General features: G+C 48.7%; 1 protein-coding gene across 5 annotated transcripts in view; it reads right to left on the bottom strand.

Annotated features, from left to right (window-relative positions):
• Nucleotides 1-1,348: 1,348 nt before the first annotated feature.
• Nucleotides 1,349-23,450, bottom strand: part of CTDSPL (CTD small phosphatase like) — a 114,406-nt gene continuing 92,304 nt past the window's right edge. For 2 of the 5 annotated variants that reach the window (XM_034992004.1, XM_034992014.1), the window contains 5 exons: nucleotides 20,243-20,344; nucleotides 16,656-16,712; nucleotides 13,106-13,198; nucleotides 9,089-9,274; nucleotides 1,349-5,084 (listed from right to left, as the gene is read on the bottom strand). In XM_034992004.1, coding sequence (XP_034847895.1) covers nucleotides 4,959-5,084; nucleotides 9,089-9,274; nucleotides 13,106-13,198; nucleotides 16,656-16,712; nucleotides 20,243-20,344 — 564 coding nt within the window. In that variant the 3' untranslated portion in view covers nucleotides 1,349-4,958. The other 3 variants (XM_034992022.1, XM_034992038.1, XM_034992031.1) reach the window with 2 other exon arrangements.

Genomic DNA, 23,450 nt, shown 5'->3' with positions numbered 1-23,450 from the left:
CAAGTAAACATTCCAGTTACTCGGAGGACTCTGCCACCAGCCCCCAGTGCACTCCCCATCCATTAGCTCAACAGACTATCTTCCCAGGCTGGCTTTCGCCAGCCACTCCTCCCCTTCCCTCCCTGGCTTCCTGTCCATTCTTTGGTCCTGAATACAGATGGTATGTGCGCAAACAAGAAAATATCCGGAGGTGAAATCTCAGTATGCCCAAGTCCCAAATAAGTGGCCTCTTGATGCTGTGTTTCCTTCCCACCTATTCAGAGGATCTACATTTACGGGGACACCTCAGCTCCAGGGGCTGCCACAGTTCTCGGCTGTCTGTCTGGTCATATGCAGAGGTGTGAAGCAGTTGTGGGTATGGGGGGCAATGCCAGAGAGGGCGGAAGGAGGGAAAGAAGAGGGCCGGGGAGGAGCAGAGCCAAGGAGAGACACGGAGAGAGGGGGACACAGCCTAGGAGTCCAGAACCAGGGGGAAAGCTGGGGTGACTCCTCTGGCTGGGCAGCTGCCCCACCGTGGAGAGGGCAACCTAGGGGCATGGCACAGACTAGCTGTGGGGGATTTGGGGTTTTGTCTCTGGGTAGATAGGTTTCCTGGGCGGACCCACACACTGAGTCCTATGTTGTTCAGGACGAGTATACGTGCCTGGTGGAAGCCTGTGATAGAACAGAGACTGCAAAGAATTGTCTCACTGGCCTCAGGTTTCTCATCCATGAAATGGGGAGACCTGTCTAATGAGATTGTTGACACTGGTGTTATCTGAATTAGGGATCGCCAGGAAGCAACAGTCCTGAGAGTGGTGTGGCCAGGCCCAAGGCTCTGCCATGACTCCCTAGCAGAGGGGCACTTGCCTTTATGTACAGAGGGGCTGGGCTGAGGACAGTGCCTGGAGGATGTCGCACTGCGAGAAAGCTGTCTTGGCTATCTTTACTTTCTAACCCTTGCCATGCTTCAGCTGGTAATCACAGCATCTCAGCCAGCATGCCCATGGGCTCTGGGTTTAGGTACCATACTCCACACACAATGCCGGTGGCTCCCATGGGGTGGGGTGGGGGGCTGCACGTGGAAGCCCCTGGGCAGGACCGGAATCCCGGTGCAAGGAGAGTGAGCCACACCGCTTCTGTCCGCGGGGCCTAACATTGGGCAGGATGGTCCTCCAGCGTCCCCAGGGGTCAAGGTCGGTGGCTCCTGGGATGCCGCGGCCCTGCTCCCATCCACCCCAGCTGTGCAGAAGGGGGCCCCAGGAGCCCCGAGGCGCCGGCGTGAGGCCGTGCGGGTGGAGAGAACAGAGCGGAGAGCGAGCGGAAAGAGGCGCTGGCGCTGGAGAAGCAGTCCATCCACAAGAGGGCGCAGTTTCACGTGTTTATTTTTGGCAGGAAGGAAATCATTGCAAACCTCCCGGCGGACAATGCTCGCCCCTGGAAACGTGCACATTCCACATGTAGTATTTCCCAAGTAATGCTGGCTTGTTTGTCACATTCAAATGTCCAACAGAAATCCACGACTACCCAGGCACCAGAATCTCCACTACCGGGGGGTGAGGGGCGGGGAAGGGGTGTTAGTCTGCAGAGAAGCTCCCTGGAGAACCGACAGGAACAGACACCATCAATTTTACAGTGAGACAGGAACAGAGGCAGCCAGTAAGACTTTGCTCAGGTAACTGCAAGCACTTCAAGCCACCCCCACCCCCCCGGACCCTGGCTTGCCAACTGTCCATCACAGCACCTTTTAAAAGCAGAGGCACAAACATCACGAGTGTTTGACCATATAGGGCTGCTTGGTTCTAGATTTTATTAGAGAGCGGTCTTTAAAATATAGGGTTGTAAAGTGTTGCCAGGTTATAAATTTACAGATTTCTTTTTTTATACCAGAAGTTCAAATGCTGCAACCATGACAAGTCAGTGTCATCAGGGCCTCTTTGCGTCTCCAAAGTCACCTCATCAAAACTGCAGTGTCAAAGGAGCTTCCCCACCAACCATCGGGGGTGACAATCGGTGTTCCTCCTTAGGATACAGATAACATTGTTTACAAACAGCTAATGGGTGAAGCCACAGACCAACACATAGGATTCCAGAGCAATGGAAGACAGAGCAGTGACCACCTCAGATGGGCCCGGGCACCGCCACCCAAGGCCCGGCCAGAGATGTTGTCACATCATAGGAGCCCGAGTCCATGACCCAAGATCTCCTGTCCCAGATCTTAATATAAAAAATACTTTCCAGGAGACTATATTTTAACCTGGTACGCAAAGGACCAAGAAACTCAGGAGGCTGGGTTTCTCTTTTGGTTAAAAAGTGTGTGTGTGTGTGTTGGGGGGGATATTTTGGTAACATGGGAAGCATATGGCACAGAGAAATAGCTAATGGGGTTCATTAGGTTTTAAAGCCCACAATTTAATAAAAGGTAATAATTAAAAACAATACCCGTATTTACCTTAAAAAACATAAACCCCAAACATTCATCTCATTTCTTGGCCTTACGTTAGAATTCTATTGCTTCATTTACATGTAGATGATTAAAAATATATAGAGAGATATAGATATTCTGATTATGTACATAAAGCAGAATCAAGGGCTAAAATAAAAATTTTGGCATTTTGGAGTGTGGTCAACTAAGGTGCACAGGGTCCAGAAGGCTCGGGGGGGGGGCCTGCTGGCCCTCCCCCCAACCCCCCCCCCCAGAGACAGTCTGTGTCTGCGATGGCTGGAACCGGGCTCCATCCCCAACAGCCGTGCAGTGGTGCTCGCGGTTTCAGGAACTAGTAGGTGCAGTGTCTGGCTCAAGCTCGCCAGCGTCTTCACTCCATCTCTCAGAAGTGGGACACTGTTCCTAGGTTCGAGTCCCCTGAAATACTCTAGAATTTCAGTCCTCTCTGCCCTCTGTTCCAGAGAAGAGTGTGTGATGCCGGCAGACAAGAGGGCAGGAGGGCGGGTCGAAGGCTGTCCCAGGACTGATTTCTGTGTGGATTTCAACACAGGACAGACACCTGACTGCAACATTCAAGAACATTTAAGGCAGCGGGTCATTAATGACTAGTTTTCCAAATCAAGGTTTAGGGCACGTGCAGATCTGCCACATGACTGCCGTTCTCTGTGGTAACGCCTACCATGGGGCGATTTTTACCGTGACTGGCATGGGGATCACTGGGTTCTGCACACTCAGAATGCTGGGGTGCCTGGCTACCCCTGAACACTTCTCTTCTGAATGCACGGCAGTCCACAGCCCAAAGTGCTGTTGGGAGGACGTGATTATTTCGTGAACGAAAGCAAGAACAAAATTTCACTTCGACACCCATCTTCAGACTTGTTAGTGCCGGTCGCTCCCACCGGAACTCTGGCGGAGGCCCACCCCACAGAGGACTAAGGCAATGGTGCCGACACGGAAGGGTTCTCTTAGATTATTTTTTAAGAGCAATACTTTATAGACTGTCTTGTCAAGCAAGGAACATGGCACTGCTTCAAACAGCTCCCTGGGAAAGGCTGCAAAGGAAGCCCCAGCCCCGGGAGGGCACCCCGCCTCTCCTGGCTCAGGGGGGTGAGTTCCACATCTGGACAGGTTTCCCCAACCCCGGCTCAGAAAATAGACCATGCTTCAAAAGAGAAGCCCAGGAGCAGGCTTGGGCCACATCAACGCGGTGGCTGGTTGAGGCCGCGCGTTCTCAGGGGAGAACAGTCGGCTCATCACAGTAGCTGATGTTGGCGACATTCAGAACGAACACCACGCCTGTGTGGTGCGCTGGCCCCCGTGTCTTTGTTCCCTCCTAAACTCCCGTGGCCTGTGCCCGGGAAGGGATGCGGTTGGTGCAGTCTGCAGTGGGGGCTGGGGGGGGGGGACACCTACGTTTCTGACCCTGTCCAAGTCTGCAGCTTAGCAGGGAGCAGATTCTGAGCATAGGCACAGTGGCAAAGAACAGTGTAACAGCCGCTGGTCAAATCCATTCGGTGGCAGCGCGGGAGCAGCAAAGAAAATTCCCAAACAGCTCCGTGTGTATCCAGCTTTCGGAAAGGAAAAATTTAAAAATCAAAACACAGATTTTTTTTTTTTTTTAAATATCCGGGGGTTTTGACGTTTCTTGGAACTGCTCTACCCAGAACGACAGCCACAGAACGAAAAACGTACAGAAGTATGGCAGTGGTGTGAAAGCAGAGGTGATGGTGCCACTTTTCCAGGGGGAAGTGTGACCGCAGGACACGACTGTCACCACCCGAAGTGACAGTGATACTATAAAGGTATCTACTGTCTCCTAAAGTGTCGAGCCGCGCAACTGCAGATACATTCCAAACCGGGTCAGTACTGAGCGGAGACACTGCCACGGTCGCTGAGGCTCCTGGCGGGAGCCCGGCCCTGCGGCGTGTCACCAGGCATCAGAGCACTCACACCTGCTGGGGGACAGGCTTGTAGGACTCACCTCCATCCCTCGCCCCCGCCCCCAGGTTCTAGAAAATTGTCATATTCGTCTTTTTAGAGAATCTAAGACAATAAAAGACTAAAAGATGTCTGGAAATATGTTGTGTAGAAAAATTAACTCTCGGCTTAAAATAACATTCAAAAAGGCACTTCATCCTGTAGGAAAGAGATTCTGAGTTGGGTCAGCTGCTCTGAGCTGGGGTAGAAAGGGACAGGTTGTCTGCTTGGAGGAGAGGGCCAGGGGGACAGTTGAAAGGAAGTCTGATAGATTTCAAGCTTTTTTTTTTTCCCCATTTTTTTTTTCTTTTTGGTATGTTTTAAGAAAAGCAAATCCAGTAAAATGCATGTCCCTTTATGAAATTTGTTAAAAGAGTTCATTTTAAAATAGTTGTTTCTGTTCTTAAAAAAGAAAACAGGTAGGTGTGGCCACGTGGACCTCGTGGCCTGGAGCACGGAGTGTCCTCGCTTCCCGCTCCCAGGGAGCGGAGGCCAGGTGGGTCCCCGAGGCTGGAGGCTCCAGGGCGCACGGGCGGGAGGCAGACGGAGGCCGGCGCTACCTACTGCAGAGTCTGTGCAGCATGCTGTACACGTCGTCCTCCCGGCTCAAGCCCTCAAAGAAGGGGATGAGGTCCAGCAGCTCTGTGTCCGTCATGTCATCGAACCAGGACTGCACGGGCACCTGGAAGACAGTGTGTGGAGGGGGCAGCAGAACCGCATCCAGCGCTGGGGGCAGCTCCTAGCCTGACTGGGCCCCCCGCACTTTAAATCTTTTCTTTGGTAAGGAGGACAGGTATCTAAAAACCATCATCATCGTCATCATCATCATCATCATCATCTTGTGTGCTCTCCCGTCCCAACTATGATCGATCCAAAGCTACCTGGTTTGGGAGGAAGGCAAAGTCAGTGTATTTGCTTTTTAAGTGAAGTCTAAATGCCAGTTTGCGTGCATTTGCCTGTTTTGATTTCCTGCCACAGAAAAGCCGGCCAGGGTGCAGAATATGGGAGAGCTGGCCTTGCTACCTGCAGTTTCAAAAGCTCTTTCCATTTTTCCAACCAGCTCCTTATACCTCACCTGGAGCCAGAGGCTACCTGCCAGCCACTGACACCAGGGAGCCCACGAACAGGGCACAGGGAAGCTTCTACTTGGGGTCGCCGTGCCATGCTGCACGGCAAAGGGAAGCAGGGGATTTCCTCCATCCTTAGCAGTGATCACTTAAAAGCAGAAGTATAACATTTCAGCACAGTCTGAGCCATGGGCCTGGACAGGATTTACACTTTGTTTTAGAGGGTGGGGAGGGGTGGTAATGGGTGGTAGCCAGAGGTGCTAAAGAAGGAATGTAAAAAGAAATTTGCCGGGTGCCTGGGTGGCTCAGTTGGTTAAGCGTCTGCCTTCGGCTCAAGTCATGATTGAGCCCCGCATCAGGCTCCCTGCTCAGCGGGGAGTCTGCTTCTCCCTCTCCCTCTGTCTGCCTGCTCTGCCTACTTGGTGTTTTCTCTCTCTCTGACAAATAAATAAAATTAAAAAAAAAAAAAAAAGAAGTTTGGGGAAAATCAAAGAAGTTCAAAAGTAGTATTTTGGGCCCTTTTACAAATCTAAAGACTGCTCAGAAACAAAACAATTCATTGTATAATTTAAAAATATAAACAAGGTAAGGATTAACAACAACAACAAAAAAATGACTACTCCTGGGCAAGGGCAGGAATGAGGGAGAGGGTAGACATGGACACAAGACTTCTCTAAATCAATCTCTGTTGGTGGTTTGGTGGTTTTGATGTTGGAATCATGGAAATGTTACCTAATTGCAATAAAATTAAACAATTAAGAAAAGAAAGCAATAAAAAGTGAACCTAAGTATATATAAAGTTGGTGATATAGCCACAGAGAATTATTTCAAGTGATTTTAAAACATAGTGTTCTGCCTGTACATTTCTCCAAAAAACCCTACATGCATTTAATTGTCTTAGTAGTAGTAATAATGTTAGTACTATTATTTGGAAACTATTGAACATGTACAATAGACTAAGTCAAATAGGTAATGATGTTAATATATTTAGGAAATGAGTTTCAGCACAAGAGGAGATACAAATACAAAAACAAAACCAAAGAAATGAAATAAAAACTGTTATAACATTGAATTGGAAAAATCAATATGAATTTATGATTTAATTTTATTCTAAAAATTACTTATATTTTAGCTCTGTCCAGTATAAAGGGCTAGAAGCAAAGGGTATCTCAGTAACAATGAGAACCCACCCAAACTGTGGTCTCTAAATACCATTTCCACTAATAGGAACCAGGCTCCATAGAAAAGTGGTTGATTCCAGGGCTGAGGCAAAAAATGGACAAGATGAGCATGGAACATCTTGTTGCACCAGAAAACAGGAAGCGTTCCAAGACTATTGTTATATGAAGGGATGTCCGCTGTCCAAAGGTGAACATTTGAGCATCCAAAAGAATAATAAATGGATTAAATTATAACAATAAAAAAATCCATGAGTTCATATTAATACCTAAAACAAATTCACTGGCTACTTTTGGAAGTTGCTAGAGCAGCACCTCATTTCTCTGAAGACTAAAGAATTAAGAAGAACCAAGGCTTTACCCTGACTTCCTGATTCAAACATTCAAATTGAATTTAGGGTAATCAAGTAGTCGATGAGGGCAAGTTTGATTAAAAAAAAAACCCAAAAAACAGAGTTCCAGCCAATAAGTGTGGAAAAAATGATAGAATTTAGAAATCACCATTTCATAATTCTTAATGAAATAGTTGATGCAGGCAATGATCATCAACAGCTGTTCACATTTTTAGGTGAAAGGATGATGGGGAATTTGAAAACAGATGAACAGGCTAACAACACCTGAATCCAAAGACCAATTTAAAATCTTTAAAGGGGCCCCTGGGTGGCTCAGTCGGTTAAGCATCCGACTCTCGATCTCAGCTCAGGTCTTGATCTTGGGGTTGTGGGTTCGAGCCTCACATTGGCCTCTACATTGGGCATGGAGCTTACTTAATAATAATAACAATAGTAATAAAAGTAAAATCTTTAAAAGTAGGACAGCCTGACATTATATGCCTCTTGATGTGATACCATAAGTATACAATATCACCAAGATGTATTCTTTTTTTTTTAATTTTTAAAAAATTTATTTCTTTGAGAGAGGGAGAGAGAGCCGAAGTGGGGTGAAGGGCAGAGGCGGACTCCCCGGTGAGCAGGGAGCCCGATATGGGACTTGATCCCGGGACTCCGGGATCATGACCCAAGCCGAAGGCAGATGCCCAACTGACTGAGCCACCCAGGCACCCAGCCTATGATGTATTCTTGAAAAAATTGAAAAATTTGAAAAGTAGTAATCTACCTACTTGTTTAAAGGAAATATGGCAGTTAGAAAAACATAGTAAAACACTACCATAAGGCTGCAACTAGACAGATCCAGAAGAGAGGAAATTTCTATAAGGCAAATAACCAGAGTTCTTCAACAAGTAAATAGGATGGAAGAAAAAGGGAGAAGGGAGGGAAAATTGTTAAGATTATATAAGAATTAGTAGATACATTATTAACCAAAGCAGTGCTTTGACCTTGTTTGATTCTGAGTCAATCCAAATGTAGGATAACATTTTGAGATGATGGGGAAAATATGAACACAGTCTGGATATTAGATAATATTAAGAAACTGTTAGTTGTCAAATGTGATAATGGAATTGTGATTGTATTAAGAAGTAATCCTTAGCTGTTAGAGACAAATGACAAAATGCATTATGTTGAATTTGATTAACTCACTAAAACGAACACGTTTAAATATAATAAATTTGGAATGTTTACTCAAGTAATCACTGCGCACTAACTAAATGAATCTAGCTTGATCTCAGTTTTTTGTTACAAGTGGAGCCACAGAGTTCTGGCTTCAAGGAAAGGATCCTGGGGAAGCTTTTGTTGTGTCTGAGAAGCCCAGGCTGGGGAGGAAGCCTCCTGTCCAGGGCGGGCTGCTTGAGCTGAGGGCCAGTGTGGTGGTACTGCTGAGGGCTTGGCCATCACCAGCAGGCCTGGCTGGCCCCTCTCCCCCTGGAAGCGTAGGCCGGGAAGCAGGAGAGCATCTCTCTCATGCTCGGAGAGTCATGCTGCACCAGTGAGCAGGCACTAAGGACCGCCAATGCTCCAGGGAGTTTAATGTAGGAAATGTTCCCACTGTATACTTTTAAGACATCATTACGAGGTGGAAAAGCCTGGCAGGCTTGTCTGAAGGCCTTGACTGAGGTGTTCTTATTCATTCTTGTTTAAGAACTTCTGCTGAAGAGGTCATCCAAGCCTTTTGAATCTACAGGAGTCATGAAGCCAGCTCTAGGAGGTTACTGACGGAACCCTTCTCAGTAACAGTATGAAAAATGCTAAGATCCGGGCTCCCTGAGCACTTCCCCAACGCAGACAGCGTTCTAAGTGCTTTTCATGCTCTGCCACACTCGATCCTCCAACCATCCTACGGGTCAGCATCCCTAGAGTCCCCATTTGATGGACGAGGTAAGTAAGGCTCGGTGAGGTTAAATAACTTGGTCAGTGCCAGGTACCTGCAAAGTGGCAGAGCTGGGATTTCACCCAGGGAAGGCCAAGAAAGCCAGCCCAGGTGCTTGAGGACACAAACGTGGAACTGGACGGGGCCCTGCCTTCTCTCCCCCTAGGGCCACTTACTGCATTCTCGGGATGGAAGATGTATGAGGCGGGAGAATTGTCCACAATGATCACTTTGCTCAGCTCCCGGCCCAGGCGACTCAGGTCTTTCACATAGTTCCCACGATGGAAGACGCAGGATTCTCTGAAGAGCCGGGCCCGGAACACGCCCCAGCGGTCCAGCAGGTCGGCCACAGGGTCTGCGTACTGAAAAGCAGGTCACAGTGAAGGCTAGGCACCTGAAAGAGCCCAGAAACCCTGGCCTACTGCAGCAAGATCCATATACTTTTCTTTTTTTTTTTTCTTTTTAAGATTTTATTTATTTATTTGAGAGAGAGAATGAGAGACAGAGCATGAGAGGGAGGAGGGTCAGAGGGAGAAGCAGACTCCCTGCCGAGCAGGGAGCCCGATGCGGGACTCGATCCCGGGACTCCAGGATCATGACCTGAGCCAAAGGCAGTCGCTTAACCAACTGAGCCACCCAGGCGCCCCCATATACTTTTCTAGAAAGGGATTTAAGTAATTGGATGTGTTTTAGGATCCTGGTTATTTTCCTTTCCATTTGTGTAAGATACCTGGATTCTTCCATTTCCTTCACCTCTCATATCCAATCCATCAGAAATTCTTGGCAGTTCCGTCTCTTAAGAGTATCTTGAATCCACCTGCCCTTCTCTGTATAACTGGCACTGCCTGCCCTGATCCCAACCTATGTAACCTCTGCCTGGGGTGGCGGCATGAGCCTCCCAAAGAGCCCCCTCCTCCCCCTGCATCTCCTTTGCAGCACTGGAAAACACGTCCCATCACACCACTCCCCTGCTTTCAACCCCGACTCTCGACCTGCGTCCCTGGACTGAGACCTACCCCGTACGGCTGCAGCTACGTGATTTCTGCCACCTCTCGGCTCTCGCTCGTCACCTGAGCCGCACTGGCTTTGACCATGGCCAGAGCCTTGGCACCAGTGTTCCCTCCGCATGGGATCGCTGCAGGAGCCTCTCCTTCCGTCCCTTCGCCTTTCAGGTCTTGGCTTCCCCGGCCACCCGTCTGGAGCAGCCGCCTGTCCCTCCCTTTCTGGCTACTATGGCCTCACAGTGGTCTCCTTTACAAGCTCCCTCACCACCCCCAGGGATTACTGGATTTGCTCTTCCCTGGTCAGGGTGCATCCAGGCCTTGTCTGTCATGCTCACCACGACATCCCTGGCACCTTGCACAGTGCCCACCTCATGGTGGGGGCTCAGGAAATACTAGTTTCATCACTGAATGAGTGAGCTGACTCTGAATCTGGCTCGTGTGGTATGAGGCCACACTGCCCCCTGTGGGTGCTCTGGGTAGCTGGGCCAGGCCAGCCCCTGACAGTCACAGGCCGGTATCAGACACCCACTTCCCTTTCCTTGGAGTCCAGGAGTTTTATGAGAAGGAGTGTGAGCCCAGCTCACAGTTGGGGCTCACTCTGCTTGGCCCTCTCTCATGACCTGGGGAATTTTCCCAAAGCAGGCTGAACTGGATGAAGAAATAAAGGAGTTATCTCTGAGGGAAAATCTTCATAAATGAAGATGTCTAAAAGACTGGGCCGCCCTGAGTGGCTGGGGCTGGAGGCAAAAGAGTGGCATTTCCAAGGCCGATGTGAGGCCATGTCTCGGCACCAAGACCAGCACAGCCAGGTGTCACCAGGGCCCGGCAGATTGCCGGGGAGGCAGGAAGCCCCCGAGGCTGGGGTGTTGGGAAGGCCAGCAGTGGAATGCACAGCAGCCCGAGAGCCGAGAAATGCCAGCACGCTGCAGGATGCAGGGCCACAGGGCTACAGGCAGCAGCTCCGACCGTGGGAATGTCCTCCTTTCCCTGGAGACACCCCAAAGGGGCAGAGTCCAGGAGCAGGCTGTGTTTCCTGCCGACCAGGTGGGCACTGCAGTTGTCAGCTGGTAAGGGCAGCCAAGTGCCCTAGGGGTACTAGGGGGCTGACTCTTGGTGACACAGTGGTTAATTTCCCCAGAATTGTTAACACTGGTGGTGGCATACATCCTTCAAGGGAATGTCTGAGTCTGGGGGCTCCAGGCCTTGGAGATGAATGTGGGGAATGTAAGCTTCATGAGGGCAGGGGCTTTGTCTCCAGGGCCCAAGACAGAACCTGACACACAGTAGGCACTAAATAAATATTTGCTGGGTGAATCCATCAATAAAGGAAACCAAGAAGAGGAAACAGACATGGAAGGGCTCTGACAGTCAGCGGAGGGTTCCTGGGGGCTCCTGGGCGGTGGGCCAGCATGGCAGTGCTGGCTGGGAGCTGAGCCCAGAGCCAAAAACTGGGGAGTGCCCACCTGTCCACAGGGAGGAAAGGGCTGGAAGGCTGCACCTGGGGGCTGATGCAGCTGAGCCAGGCTGGAGCAGCACTGAGAGAAGGGCTGCAGAGACAGATGGAGGCGCAGGTGGGAGCAGTCCAGGAAGGGAGACTACACAAGGATGCTTAAGTGAGCGCTGGGGACAATGCCAAGCAGGAGTGTTTCGGTTCTGCCAACCTTCCCCCGACGCAGCAGCCCCCAACCCCCCCAACTCTCCATCCCCGCTGAGCGGGTGCAGTCGTCCTGTTTGCTACTTCTTTAGCTGTCCCTTCAGGCTCCTCGGCACCTCAGAGCACTGCCAGGAGAACCAAATCCGCTGCGGCACCACTGCTCTTGGTCCCATTCATGGGAAGGCGCGCCCACGGGGAAGACAGTCTTCCCTGAGGCCACGTTCTTTTTAGTATGCAAAGGTAAGGCCTAGGTTTTGGCTTCACTCTCTATCAGCTCATGCTTCAAGGCCTGGCAATGAGCCTGGAAGAATGTTGTGCAGGTGGGGTTCTCTCTCATCTCAGCCATGACCAAGAGATGGCCCAAACCAGGAATGCCCAGTCTGGCAAAGCGGGATGTCTGGGAACCTGAAGTCAGAGTCCTCAGCACGCAGAGGAGAAGAAGGGAGCTGTCCAGAGCTAGGAATTGTTGGGGGCAGTGGGGAACTGCATGTGAGATGGGCAGATGGCTAACCTGGGCCCCCCCAAAGCTCACCTCTGGGGACACTTCAGAGTCCCGGAGCCGCCCACGGAGACACTGGTGGTGCCACCCACAAATGGATGGTGTTGGCCCCATCAGAGTCAGGATGTGAGAGACGGTCATGGCAAGGATCTCCTCTGAGGAGTGGGGGCCTACCCTCTTGTCCCCCTAGGCTCAGCACACCCGTGAAAGGGCAGACATAACCATATGGGGGGGTCCTTTAACTGTAGGAGAAGGCAAAGAAACCACTCTACGTGGTTAGAGCCAGCATAGATGCTGGGTCAAAGATTCATGCCAAGCTACAAGGCCAAACCATGTGAATTATTTTGTCATCATCAAAAATTATGATAACTAAACAAGGAACATCAGGAGCACTTACCACGTGACAGAGCCTGTGGGGCATGTGGAGCACAGCAGGTGCTCCATGAGTACATGCTGCGTATGAGTCAGGCGCTATGCTATGCCCTTTACGTGCATTATTTCATTTGATCCACCCCAAGAGGTGTAGAGGGAATTATCCCTAATTTCTAGAAGACACGGAGTGGAGAGAAGCGAAGTCACTTGCCCGATCTCAGGGCTCACTGGGTCAGTCAGAACCCTCCTCCGGCCTGTGCATGCGGGTCAATCTTGGACATTCATCCTTCCCTAAACCTGTGTAAGCTAATGAAGGACACAAAGGCTGGAGCCTCTCGCGGTGGGCTGCCAGTCAGCAGAGGAGATGCAGATGCCCCTTCTCAGTTACACTGGACACATTCGAGATATCCTGGTCTGTGGACATCCAGCTTGAGGCGGCTGCATGCAGCAACTTCATGGAGCATTTGTTCCGAGGGCTCCCTGTCACCATGGTAACCCGGAAGCCTCTCAGGCTGGTACTGCGCACATGGCCTGCATCCATCCCATCTGGGGTGGGAACCTGTCACCACAGCAACCGCTTCCCCCACCTTCAGAGAGGGCTGTCTGGGAAGACAGGGGGTCGGGGTGGAGTGGCTGGGGACGCCCAGCTAGGAGCAGGACGTACCTTGGCCAGGCTGGCAGTAAAGAGCACACACTCAAAGAGCTGCCCCATCCTCTGGAGGAACTCATCCACGTGGGGCCGCTTCAGCACGTACACCTGCAACGGTAGCAAACAGCAAGCCGGTCAGTCGTGGCAGCTGCTGGGGGTGGCCGAGGGCCAACACCCAGGGAGGAAGAATTCCTGAAAAGGTAACTGCTTCCTGTCCCCAGCTCTATTTGTGGCATGGAGACCCCACCTGTGTGAGGGCTATGTAAGCAGAGGTGGCACTTCAGGCCAGACACACTCCCCAGACTGGGCTCCGGGTGTGAGTCTGGTGCAGACCCTCCTCCCAAGGGAGAGAGGGAAGCTGATCATGGTGCTGCGGGTCTTAGGGATTTTCAGAATCAGTGAGTGGCAGGGTTGTGCCATGTTTGTGTGAAATGACTCATTCTCTCACATGTGTTTCTTGGCACGTGTTCTGGGTCAGGGCCTATGTGGACAAAGGCCAGGGTCTGGGGGCTGTCCTATGGGAGGTCCAGGCCTGGCCCATTGCCCGGCAGCTCTGGGATTGCTCCAGCTGCCACCTTCTACCCTTGACTGGAGCACCTCCCTTGCTCAGAAGGCCTGGGGTGGGAGGGCAGGCCCAGCAAAGCTGCAAGAAGTACCTTCCGTGTCAGCTTGGGAAGCTGTCCACTTGACACCGTAACAAAGGTTACTCTGCTTGCGCTTGGTACAGATGTCAGGGTACATGAAGCCAGCCTACTCCCAGGCCCCCAGTCAGCCATGGGGGGCTGCAAGCAGAGGGGGGCAAAGAGGAGGCTTTCCTAGAGTGGCTGCTGGGCTCTGTGCCCCTGACTAGGGAACCTGAACAAATCTGAGGAGACTAGGGAGACGGGAGACAAGGCAAAGCTGGTGACAGAAGATAGGGAAGGTGGGAGGAGGGAAGAACTAATTAAAACTTGAATAAATTCCATTTGAAATTAGCCACTTCCCTAAAATAAATCAAACTTATTAAAATTCAATTCAGCTCATATTCACTGAGCCCCAGCTCTGTGCTCAACCTGAAGAAGTTACAAAAACGAACAAAATGCAGGCCTTGCCCTTGAAGAGCTCACAGTCTAGAGCAGATATAAATAAAAGCAAATCAAGATAAGCATGCATAATGGAAGTTGTAGTACAGGGATATATTAAGGACAGTTAACTCCCCTCTCAGGGGGAAGGAATCACAGAAGGTAACATTCGGCCTGGGCCTTGAAGGATGAACAGGAGTTCACCAGGCTGATAAAGATGAGAAGTAAGCTTCCAGGCAGAGGAAACGGTATGAGCATGAGACCTGGCCTGAAAATACCCGGGTGTCAGAGCATGGCCGAGCCCTTCATGACCAGCCCTTTGGAGGAGATGGGGGATAGGAGAAGAAGTGGCTGAAGGGGAAGTGTGAAAGGCAGGTTGGGGGGGGTACGCGTGGGGCCGTGAATGGCAGATGTTGCCAGCGGTCTATCCCGCGGAGTCACAGAGGGGAGGCGGGGCTGTGTACCGCACAGAGAATGCATTCTGTGCATTGCAGAGCAATTCTGCACAGAGCCAGGACTTGGTGGGAACTTGGGGCCAACTGAACGAGTGGGGTAAGCACGGTCTGTGGCCGAGGGTGTAGTGAGGGGCCAGAGGAGCAGGATGGCCTGGGGTGGGTGCCAAAAGGGCTGTGAGGAGCTGGGAGGATGGGGTGGGGGTGCGGGCAGGGCTTGTGGCTGCAGTAGCTCCAGGCCCCCACTTTGCCCATGAGACTCCTTGATGCCAGGGAATGGGTATGGCCTGTGGTCCGCAGTCTCCTTGGGAATACTGCTTGGAAAGCAAGCTTTCCTACACGCAAAGGGCAGGAGACTGATTTGGGAACTCTGGTTGTTGGTGCCTCTGGCAGGGAGGAAGGTCCTGGGCCCGGATGCCGGCGTCCAGGCCCGCGTCCGCGTGCAAGTAACCAAGAATAGGCCCATTGGGACCTGCACAGCCTATCCTGGATTACTTGAACGAGGCCACGGCCTTCGCCAGGGCCTTGGTCCTCCTCTTGGCGCCTGTGGCTTCATTCCCTCAGGAGAGAGAGTTTCTGACCCCAACCCTGGGGCCCTGGAGTATCTACCACCATAAAAATCACAGCACAGTCTGGAGGGAGGCTGGGGGAGCTAGGGTGGCTCCTTCGAGAATGGGCTGGCCATAGCAGGTCAGGTCCCGAGGGTCATGCTCATAGTCTCGAGGTAAGAAGGATTAATTTCTCTCCTAATTCTTGCCATGCCAGTAGGCAGCCTCTCCTTTATCTCATTACTTTGTAGCAGAAGCCAAGGTAATAAACGAAGCCCTAACTGCTTCTCAGATGCTGAGTTAATTCAGCTGATGCTTTTGCAAATGTTAAATGCCCAAGTGCCTGCCTTTTGGCTCCCTGATGGCTTTTAAAAACGTGAAGTGTGGAGACACTAGGGATAAGCTGCCTTTCTCAGGGCTAGCTTCCTGGCAGGACCTATTGGCAGGGGAGGGAAGGGACTAGAGCATCAGGAAAAGAGCCATGGGCCAGGAGGCAAAAGACTGGAAGTCTCATTTTAATTCTTCCCATTGTATGACCTTGAACCAACCCTTTCTCTGGCTGAGCCTCTGTTTCCCCACCTGGACAACGAGGTGGCTGGGCCAGCTGATTTCCAAGGCATCACCAACTCTGACACCCTGTACTCAAGGGCCAAAGAGATGACTGGCATCATTAAGGAAAGACTTCCTTCTAAAATGGTTCAAGCACCAAGAGATATTTTCCTTCCTGGGATATAAACATATCAGGCCAGAGACTGTCCCTTTAAGACCCTGGGGTTGACAAGGAAGATGGTCAGACCATGCCTGTGGAAAGCCTGACAAAATCTCCCCCACTCCTCAACCTCCGAGGTACAATGTTCCAATATGTTCATAAATGAAGCTATTCCTAGAGAAGCGTCATGCACATAAGGAGAAAAAATATCAGAACAGAGATGCATGCCAATTAACTAGGACATCTTTATTCAAATTTGCCTCCTGATCCGAAACACACCCTTCCCTCTTTATCCTTTGGGTTGGGATTTTGCTAAAGATTCGCTGGAGAACACGGTGTAGGAGTGACAAGATCAGCCCGGAGTGGCTGGCATTGGAAACGGACACCCCTTCCCAAGATTCCCCCATAAGTGGGTGACTTGCGGCATTTTCCTGTTGCAGGCTAGGAGAGTAGCCGAAAGCCCTTACATGAGGAAGTTAATTAGACAATTAAGCTAGGCCAGTGGGGGATATGGAAACTTCTAAAAGTCTGAATCAAATCAAAGAACTATTTGAACTTGCAACGACATCCAATATCTACAAACAGATTTTAGTTTCCCTTATAAACTCAGTATAAAAGAAATTCATGTCAGTGAAAAAAAAAAGCAGAAAACCATTGTATTTATTTTACAAAACCTTCTCCCTTTTGATTTAGTCATAAAATTATTGATGAAATGGGAATTTAGAAGTAAGTTCAAAGGAAATGTAATTACCAAAAAATGTTACTTGCAACTCAGATTTAGCTTTGATTTCTTACCTGATGTATAGTTCCATCGATTTCAACCGGAACAATAAAATCAGCATTACTAATAGGCTAGAGAGAAAAGAAATGATAATTACTACATCTGAAAGAACAAAATAAAATTGGAAACTTTGGTAAGAATAAGACTTGCCTGGACCAATGTTTTTATTATTGGAAAAAACAGTTCAAGTAAAGGATGTTCAAGAATGCTTTGGTTCCTTAAAATAAGCACAAGGAAGAAAGCACATTTTTTTCTGTTCTGAGTATCATTATGTTTTCAGCATCTTGGTCCAACCTCTCTATCATCTTCCTGGCCTAAACGACAAAGGGTAGGGCGGCCTAGCCAGGGATTGTGGCTTCTCAGAAACCCCAGCTCTTGCCTAGAGCCCTGCCAGGATGATGCAGAAACACTGCTGGCCACCAGGGGGAGGAGGTGAGAGTCTGATGGTCCTAGAGGACCCTGCTACTTGGGGGAGAATGATTTGTATTGGACCCACAGATGCAGGCTGCCCTGTGATGGGCTGCTCCTGCCCATCCCAACTGGGCAGGAGATGCTGAGCACATGGACACAAAGCAGGGCCACAGACACGTGGGGTGAAGTCAGAGGCCACAAGCTATGACCTTGGGCAGGCTCCTTCCCTCTGTACCTTGGTTTCTCCTCTCTTCCACAGCTACAGTAATGGGTCTGATGAGTGCCCATGGCTCCACTGGTCCTGAGCATCAGTGATTTCAGCCTTGCCCGGCACCGGCTCCTGCCCTGAGCCATGGGGGAGAGGCAGCCCACCCTAGACTGCTCTGCTCTAACACAATGCCCAGCACACCCACAAACTTCGGCATATTTAAAAGAACTCTTCGACAATATTAATGACACTTAAAATCCAAATATGACTCTTTGGCAGTTCTTGTGTAAGTCAATGCTGGGCTTACATATAGTTCTAAATGGAATTCCATAAATTAGGTGGAAACTACTCAAATGAACAGGCCCAAGAGAATCAGAAGAATGCAAACCCCTGGGACAAGTAGGAGAGAGAGAGAGAGGGAGGACAGCACATGTGGTGGCCACTGGGCAGGGGTGCAGAGAGGGGTGTGCGGTACGGAGTGTCTGGTCAGAATCTGGACTGGGATCTGCCTTTAAGCCCATCGCTGTACACACACACACACACACATACACTTATCTTTGATAAGTAAACTGAAAATACATAGAAAACTCTAGATCGCAGAACCATTCCTAAGCACTTAGTAGAGCACCTGAGGCTTAAGATTACAATTTATTCACTCCTGTGGTTGGAAGGCCAAGGATGAGTTCGGTATTTTATAATTCTACAACTAAAATACAAAATCGGGATGCCTGGGTGGCTTGGTCGGTTGGACGTCTGTCTTCGGCTCAGGTCATGATCCCAGGGTCCTGGGATCGAGTCCCACGTCGGGCTCCTTGCTCGGCGGGGAGCCTGCTTCTTCCTCTACCTGCTCTGCCTGCCACTCCCCCTGCTTGTGCTCTCTCTCTCTGACAAGCGAATAAATGAAATCTCTAAAAAAATTTATAAAATACAAAATCATGCTAAAAACACAAGATTGAAGGACGAAACTCTGACAAGGCATTAGCAGATTGTGCAATCATATTCCAAAGAGTACATTAAAAGAGAAAGACCATTCGCCAGTTCAGAGCAAGCCTGAGCCTCAGTCTCTTCTCACGTGCTGGGTGTAAAGGAGGCCATGCCAAGCCACGGTTCTCAACCTGGGTCTAAGAGTCTGTGTGTCGTACTGCTGTACATTTTCAAGGAGAGGCCTCCGAAATGCTCAGAACACTAAAAACCATACAATAAAGGTGGTTGTCAGAGGGGAGGTGGGGAGGATGGGTGAAACAGATAAACGGATTAAGAGTACATGTATTTTGATGAGCACGGAGAAATAAGAACTGTTGAACCATTGTATTGGGTACCTGAAACTAATATAACTCTGTATGTGAAGTATACTTAAATAAAAAAAACCCACACCATAAAGAATATTCTGCTTGCAAATATAGGCAGGCCAGGGAAGGAAGAGATGGAAGAGATGCTGTTCACATCAGCTCGTGGTATAACGCCCTCCAAGCAGGCCCTGCCTTTGGAGGCAGGAACCCTCCGTAACCTCGGGCAGTCTGGCCAGTGTTGGGAGGAAGCCATGTAGGCTGAAATGGCAAATGACCCCTGCTCCAAAGGGCTTTCCTCCTGAGGGATTTGAAAAGTCCGGAGCAACTTGCCCAAAGGGGAGAAAAGGCTTCCAATGCTGTTCAGAGCTGAGCTGGGACACAAGGTCATGGCAGTCACAGGACCAATCCTGGAAAGGCTCTCAAGGTGCTGGGAAGGAGGTGACACCTCCAGGCCCCAGTGGCCAGATGGGCCATTTCCCACTGCTAGAGGAGGTCTGGCACCTCCTCCCTTCTCCCAAAGGACTCGCAGACAGCTGTCTGGCCTTGTCCTGTTAAGGAAGGCTTCTGTTGAGGGAGAAACAGGCACAAGGAGGATGTTCTGGACAGAAAGGTCTCCAGGTCAGTTTGATGGCTCTTTCACTTTCCAATACAATGGTCAAGGAATGACTATGGTTCACATGAGACACATGCCCCATCATGGACGGTGCCTCTCACATCTCTCAGCAAAGGAAGGGGATTTGAGGGCTGGTGGTAAAAGGAGGAACAGGGTCTAACTGGCCAGTGACAGCGGAGCAGTTTCATCTCCCGAAATACCCCAAGGGAAAATAGGACCAGGACCCTTCTTCTTTCCCCCAGCTCCCTATTTCCAAACCTTTTCATCATTTGCCTCTTTTAAACAACTCGTTTCATTTCAAAAAATGGAAAGATGGTTCACAAAGTCACTTCTTAATAGTGTAACCACAGCCATTCCCACATGGACACCCTCTGGGAATGTGTAATTTTTGCTGTCCTTCTGGCAGGGAGTGGAGTGAGGAAGGAGACAGAAAGAAGCTGGGGCGTGATGCTCCCTGTGACATCACTGCAGCCCCGCCCCCTTCAGGAGGGAAGTCATGCAGGTGGATGGATACTCATTCAGCTATGAAGCTCGTAAAAATAAAACAAACCCAGCAACCTCTTCTCATGAAAAAGCTCAAAATAAATGGCTGAATCTGCCCAGATGCTGTCACTCTGGAAGTCTTCTTCAGAGCTGGACATCTTTCAGAAATTGGTCTGGGAAAACTTCCAAGATAGCAGGTTGCTTGACAGTTTAACGGTGCCTGTCCTGCCCCTTCCAATAAAACATACAGCACTCTGACTAGCTTGACAAGTACACAGTAGTGTCCTGGGGCATGGTGCCTTTTGCCACATGAAAAGTATTTCTGCAGGGGTTGGAGGGCTGGAAAACTCAGATCTCCTAAGAATGAGGTCTCAGTGACACTGGCAGCCCAGCATTTTCCCCCAAACTAACTATGTACTATTCAACTACTTGAGTTAATGTTTACCAGAGTTAATAAGCAACTGTTCTTGGGATTTCTTCATGCACAGTGAAGTCATACACAAACAACCACAAAATGTCATCCTTCTTTATTTTTACTTTCCAATACAACTGTGACCAAATCACAAAGATCATGGATTGCTTTCTTTGTTGATTTACCTTAAATGAACTGTGCACCAATGTTTCATCTAAATCAATGACCACACATTTCTTTCCATAGTCAAGCACCGTCACCTCTGGAAGGAGGTATTTAGCTGGTGGCTAAAATGAAAAAAACAAAAACAAAAAACAAAAACAAAAACAAACCAGTATTATTACCTTTATGTAAAAGACAAACCAGTGCCCTTATTATCGTATCATATTATGTCAATGAGGTTGAAATGAGATCAAACGTTTAAATGCCTGATTAAGCACATCATGGAATTTTATTAAAAACAACAGGACTAGGTAGTTAACAAATACTGTGCCATTGTCTGAATGGCTATTTGAGGGCCTAGGCTTTGGAACCAGGCAAGCCAGGCTCTGAATATCAGCTCTGTCTCTTTCTTGGCTGTAAGCTGGGATAATAATACCTACCATGAAGGTTGTTATCAGCTGTAACTGTGGTAAAGCGCCCAGCATTCTGCCTGGCACATATATGGTGGCTACTGTTATTGTTAAAATGGGCTACGCAAAAATAAATGTTTGATTATATTAGCTACTTTCATACTTCCAGGCCCATTTCCTGGGGTCCTATTTTGTCTGAAATTCACTGTGGTACAGAAGTATAGTTTAGAGCTATACTGGAACCCACAGTGTTTGCTTTTGTTTGTTTTAATGACTAAAATTTTCAGAAACTTGAAGAGTACCTACAGACCCACCGGCAAAATGCAATCCAAAGTGAGTTCCAATAATAGGAAACAGAAATAAAAGTGGTCGAGGTAAAGTGGTGTCTGGTGTCTGCCCTGCCCCACTGCAGTACTAATATCGAGCAAGCGTGGCGTTGTTACCCCTTGGATTCTCAGTATCTGGAAGTTATACTTTAATCCACATGCTGTGTACTAATCAGAAAACCTATTTATGTCTTTGTAGTAGCTGAATCTAATCTTGTGATAAAGAGGTTGTAAAGAGCTAATAAACGGCTAGGTAACTTCAGCCAACCTCATTCTTGATTCAGAGTTTTATTTCTCTGGGCCTTGCCTCATTCTAGAGATGATTTGAAGTATTTCAGTTTACTTTGTGGTGTATTCAGTATCCAATGTTAACTAGCTAATTTTCTACCCTGGAAGGTCAAGCTCTCTCTGTTCAATATTTAATGCAAAACAAAACACACAAAAAATGTGTCCCTAGCCACTGAAGAACAGACAATTTAGCTTGTTAAAACAAACAAACCCCAAAAACAAAAAACAAGAAAAAGAAAAAAGAAATCAAGAGGTATTCCCTTTTAAATGGATATTTCCTTTTTCTGGTGGTTAGGGGGAGGTTAAAGTGAACAGGAGTCAAGGGTCCAGAGTTAATTCTGGACTTTGCTGATTCAACAGTGAATGTAACACAGGAAGTCGACAGGGTAGGTAAATTTGCAAGTGTGATGATCATCTTGTCTGGGCTGACGAGGTGAGGCTGCGTGTGGTGATTCTAATTTCACAGGGGCTCTCTCCAGTGAGTGTGGGTGTTTCCTCCTGTCCGGCATCGTCCAGAAGAAAAAGGCTTCATGGCCTCCAACTCCCTTGGCTCTAGTTAAAGTTCACCAAGCAGTATATTCTCACCCAGCAATTGCAAGTGGCCTGGGAGGAGATGTGCCTTAGACATGGGGCATGGGATTTGGGGCCCTAGAAAGGACTCTGTCCTTCATTATAAATCAACAAGCAAGCAGGTGGCTGGAAAAATTAAACTTGCAAGAAGTCCTGTAAAAGTGTTTTAAAAAGGCAGGGTATGATGAGCTCTGTGAGCAAACATGATAAAGAGGATTTGAGTTATTTTCTGTTGTTTGCGCCACAGCAGAAAGCATGCCTGTGACTAGAATAAAATTTGTTTTTTTATTACCCAATTATATAACAAAAACACACTCTCATTGTAAAGAATATAGACATGTAGCAGACAACTATTCCCTCTTCCCTGTGCCCCATTCCTCTCCCCAGATACCCCCCTTTTTAGTTCAGTGTGTATCTGTCCACTCCTTTCTCAATGCATTTATATATTAAACAACATTTTCACTTTATGTAATTGCTAGCCTGGAAAATAAGGCTCTAGAAATTCTATCCCTAGCAGATCTGAAAACATCAAAGATCTGCCAAAAGTGGCTCAGTTATTTTCCAAACCTGAGAATAAAAATTACTTTCTTAGCATATTTAACCCACACTTTGCAAGCATTCTCTGAGCTGAAGTATGGAAGAGGCCTCACAGAACGACTGGAAGAGAGAAAAGAGGGAGAAGGGGGAGACTCCTCTTAAGCAAGCTACTGATCTAGTATTCGTGCTGCAGAGAACAAGGCTGGGCTCGGGGCAAGGAGGTTCCATTAATCCTCAGCCCGCTTCCTAAGTGCACACAGCTTCTCTGAGAGCTTGGCTTTAGATTAATGCAAATTCTTCAGACCACCGGTAAGAATTCTTCTGGACAGCTGTGTCCTTGGAACATGCGCTATATAATTGCAACAGTGCTTTGTTACTTCGATTGATCTGTTCAGGTGATGCTTGAATTATTAACTAAAAATGCCCTGAGGCAAATTTCCTCTCAGGCCATCATAGAACTGGAGAGCAAGAGGAACACCAGTTATATCAAGAAGAGCCTTTTCTACACAAACCTCTTGCTCCAAAGCACATGGAGGGCACTGCCAGGGGGATGGAAAGGGTGGGGAGAGGGGGCAAAACCATGTGGTGGGGGAGGGGGAAGGAAGGAACCTCGGCTTGCCACCCAGGGTTTCGGAAGGGCATTCATTTCAGTTTTCTTCCTGGGAGTAGGTCTGGAATTTCCCATCCTTGGTAGTGAACTGGCAGCCACGAACAGTTAACTCTAAGGTTCTTTAGAGTACCCACCCTACTCACTCGCTTCTTGGCACATCAGACTGGGGTTTTTGTACGAAAGAGTCCTCAGGCTCAGAGTCTGCACTCTAGGCTCCCCAAGCCACAGAGCTGAGGGCAGAGATCTCAGGGCTTCTGCAGGAGGGGACAAAGAAAACTCTAGACCATCTTTAATTACAATCGTTCCTTTTTTTCTTTCTTTCTTTCTTTTTTTTTTTACAGTCGTTGTTTCTGCTGATGGGTTCCTTCATAAGGTTTGGTGGAAAAAAGTATACTACTGTTTATTAAAAGGCTTAGGTAAACAGCATAGCCACCTGTAGAAAACGCATTTCTCTTCTCCCCTTTCAGTGCTTTTATGGCTCAGCTGCACT

The sequence above is a fragment of the Mirounga leonina genome, unplaced genomic scaffold (assembly GCF_011800145.1).
Source record: "Mirounga leonina isolate KUSES-001 unplaced genomic scaffold, KU_Mleo_1.0 Mir_115, whole genome shotgun sequence".
Classification (NCBI taxonomy): Eukaryota; Metazoa; Chordata; class Mammalia; order Carnivora; family Phocidae; genus Mirounga; species Mirounga leonina.
This window is presented reverse-complemented; position numbering and strand designations above follow the sequence as displayed.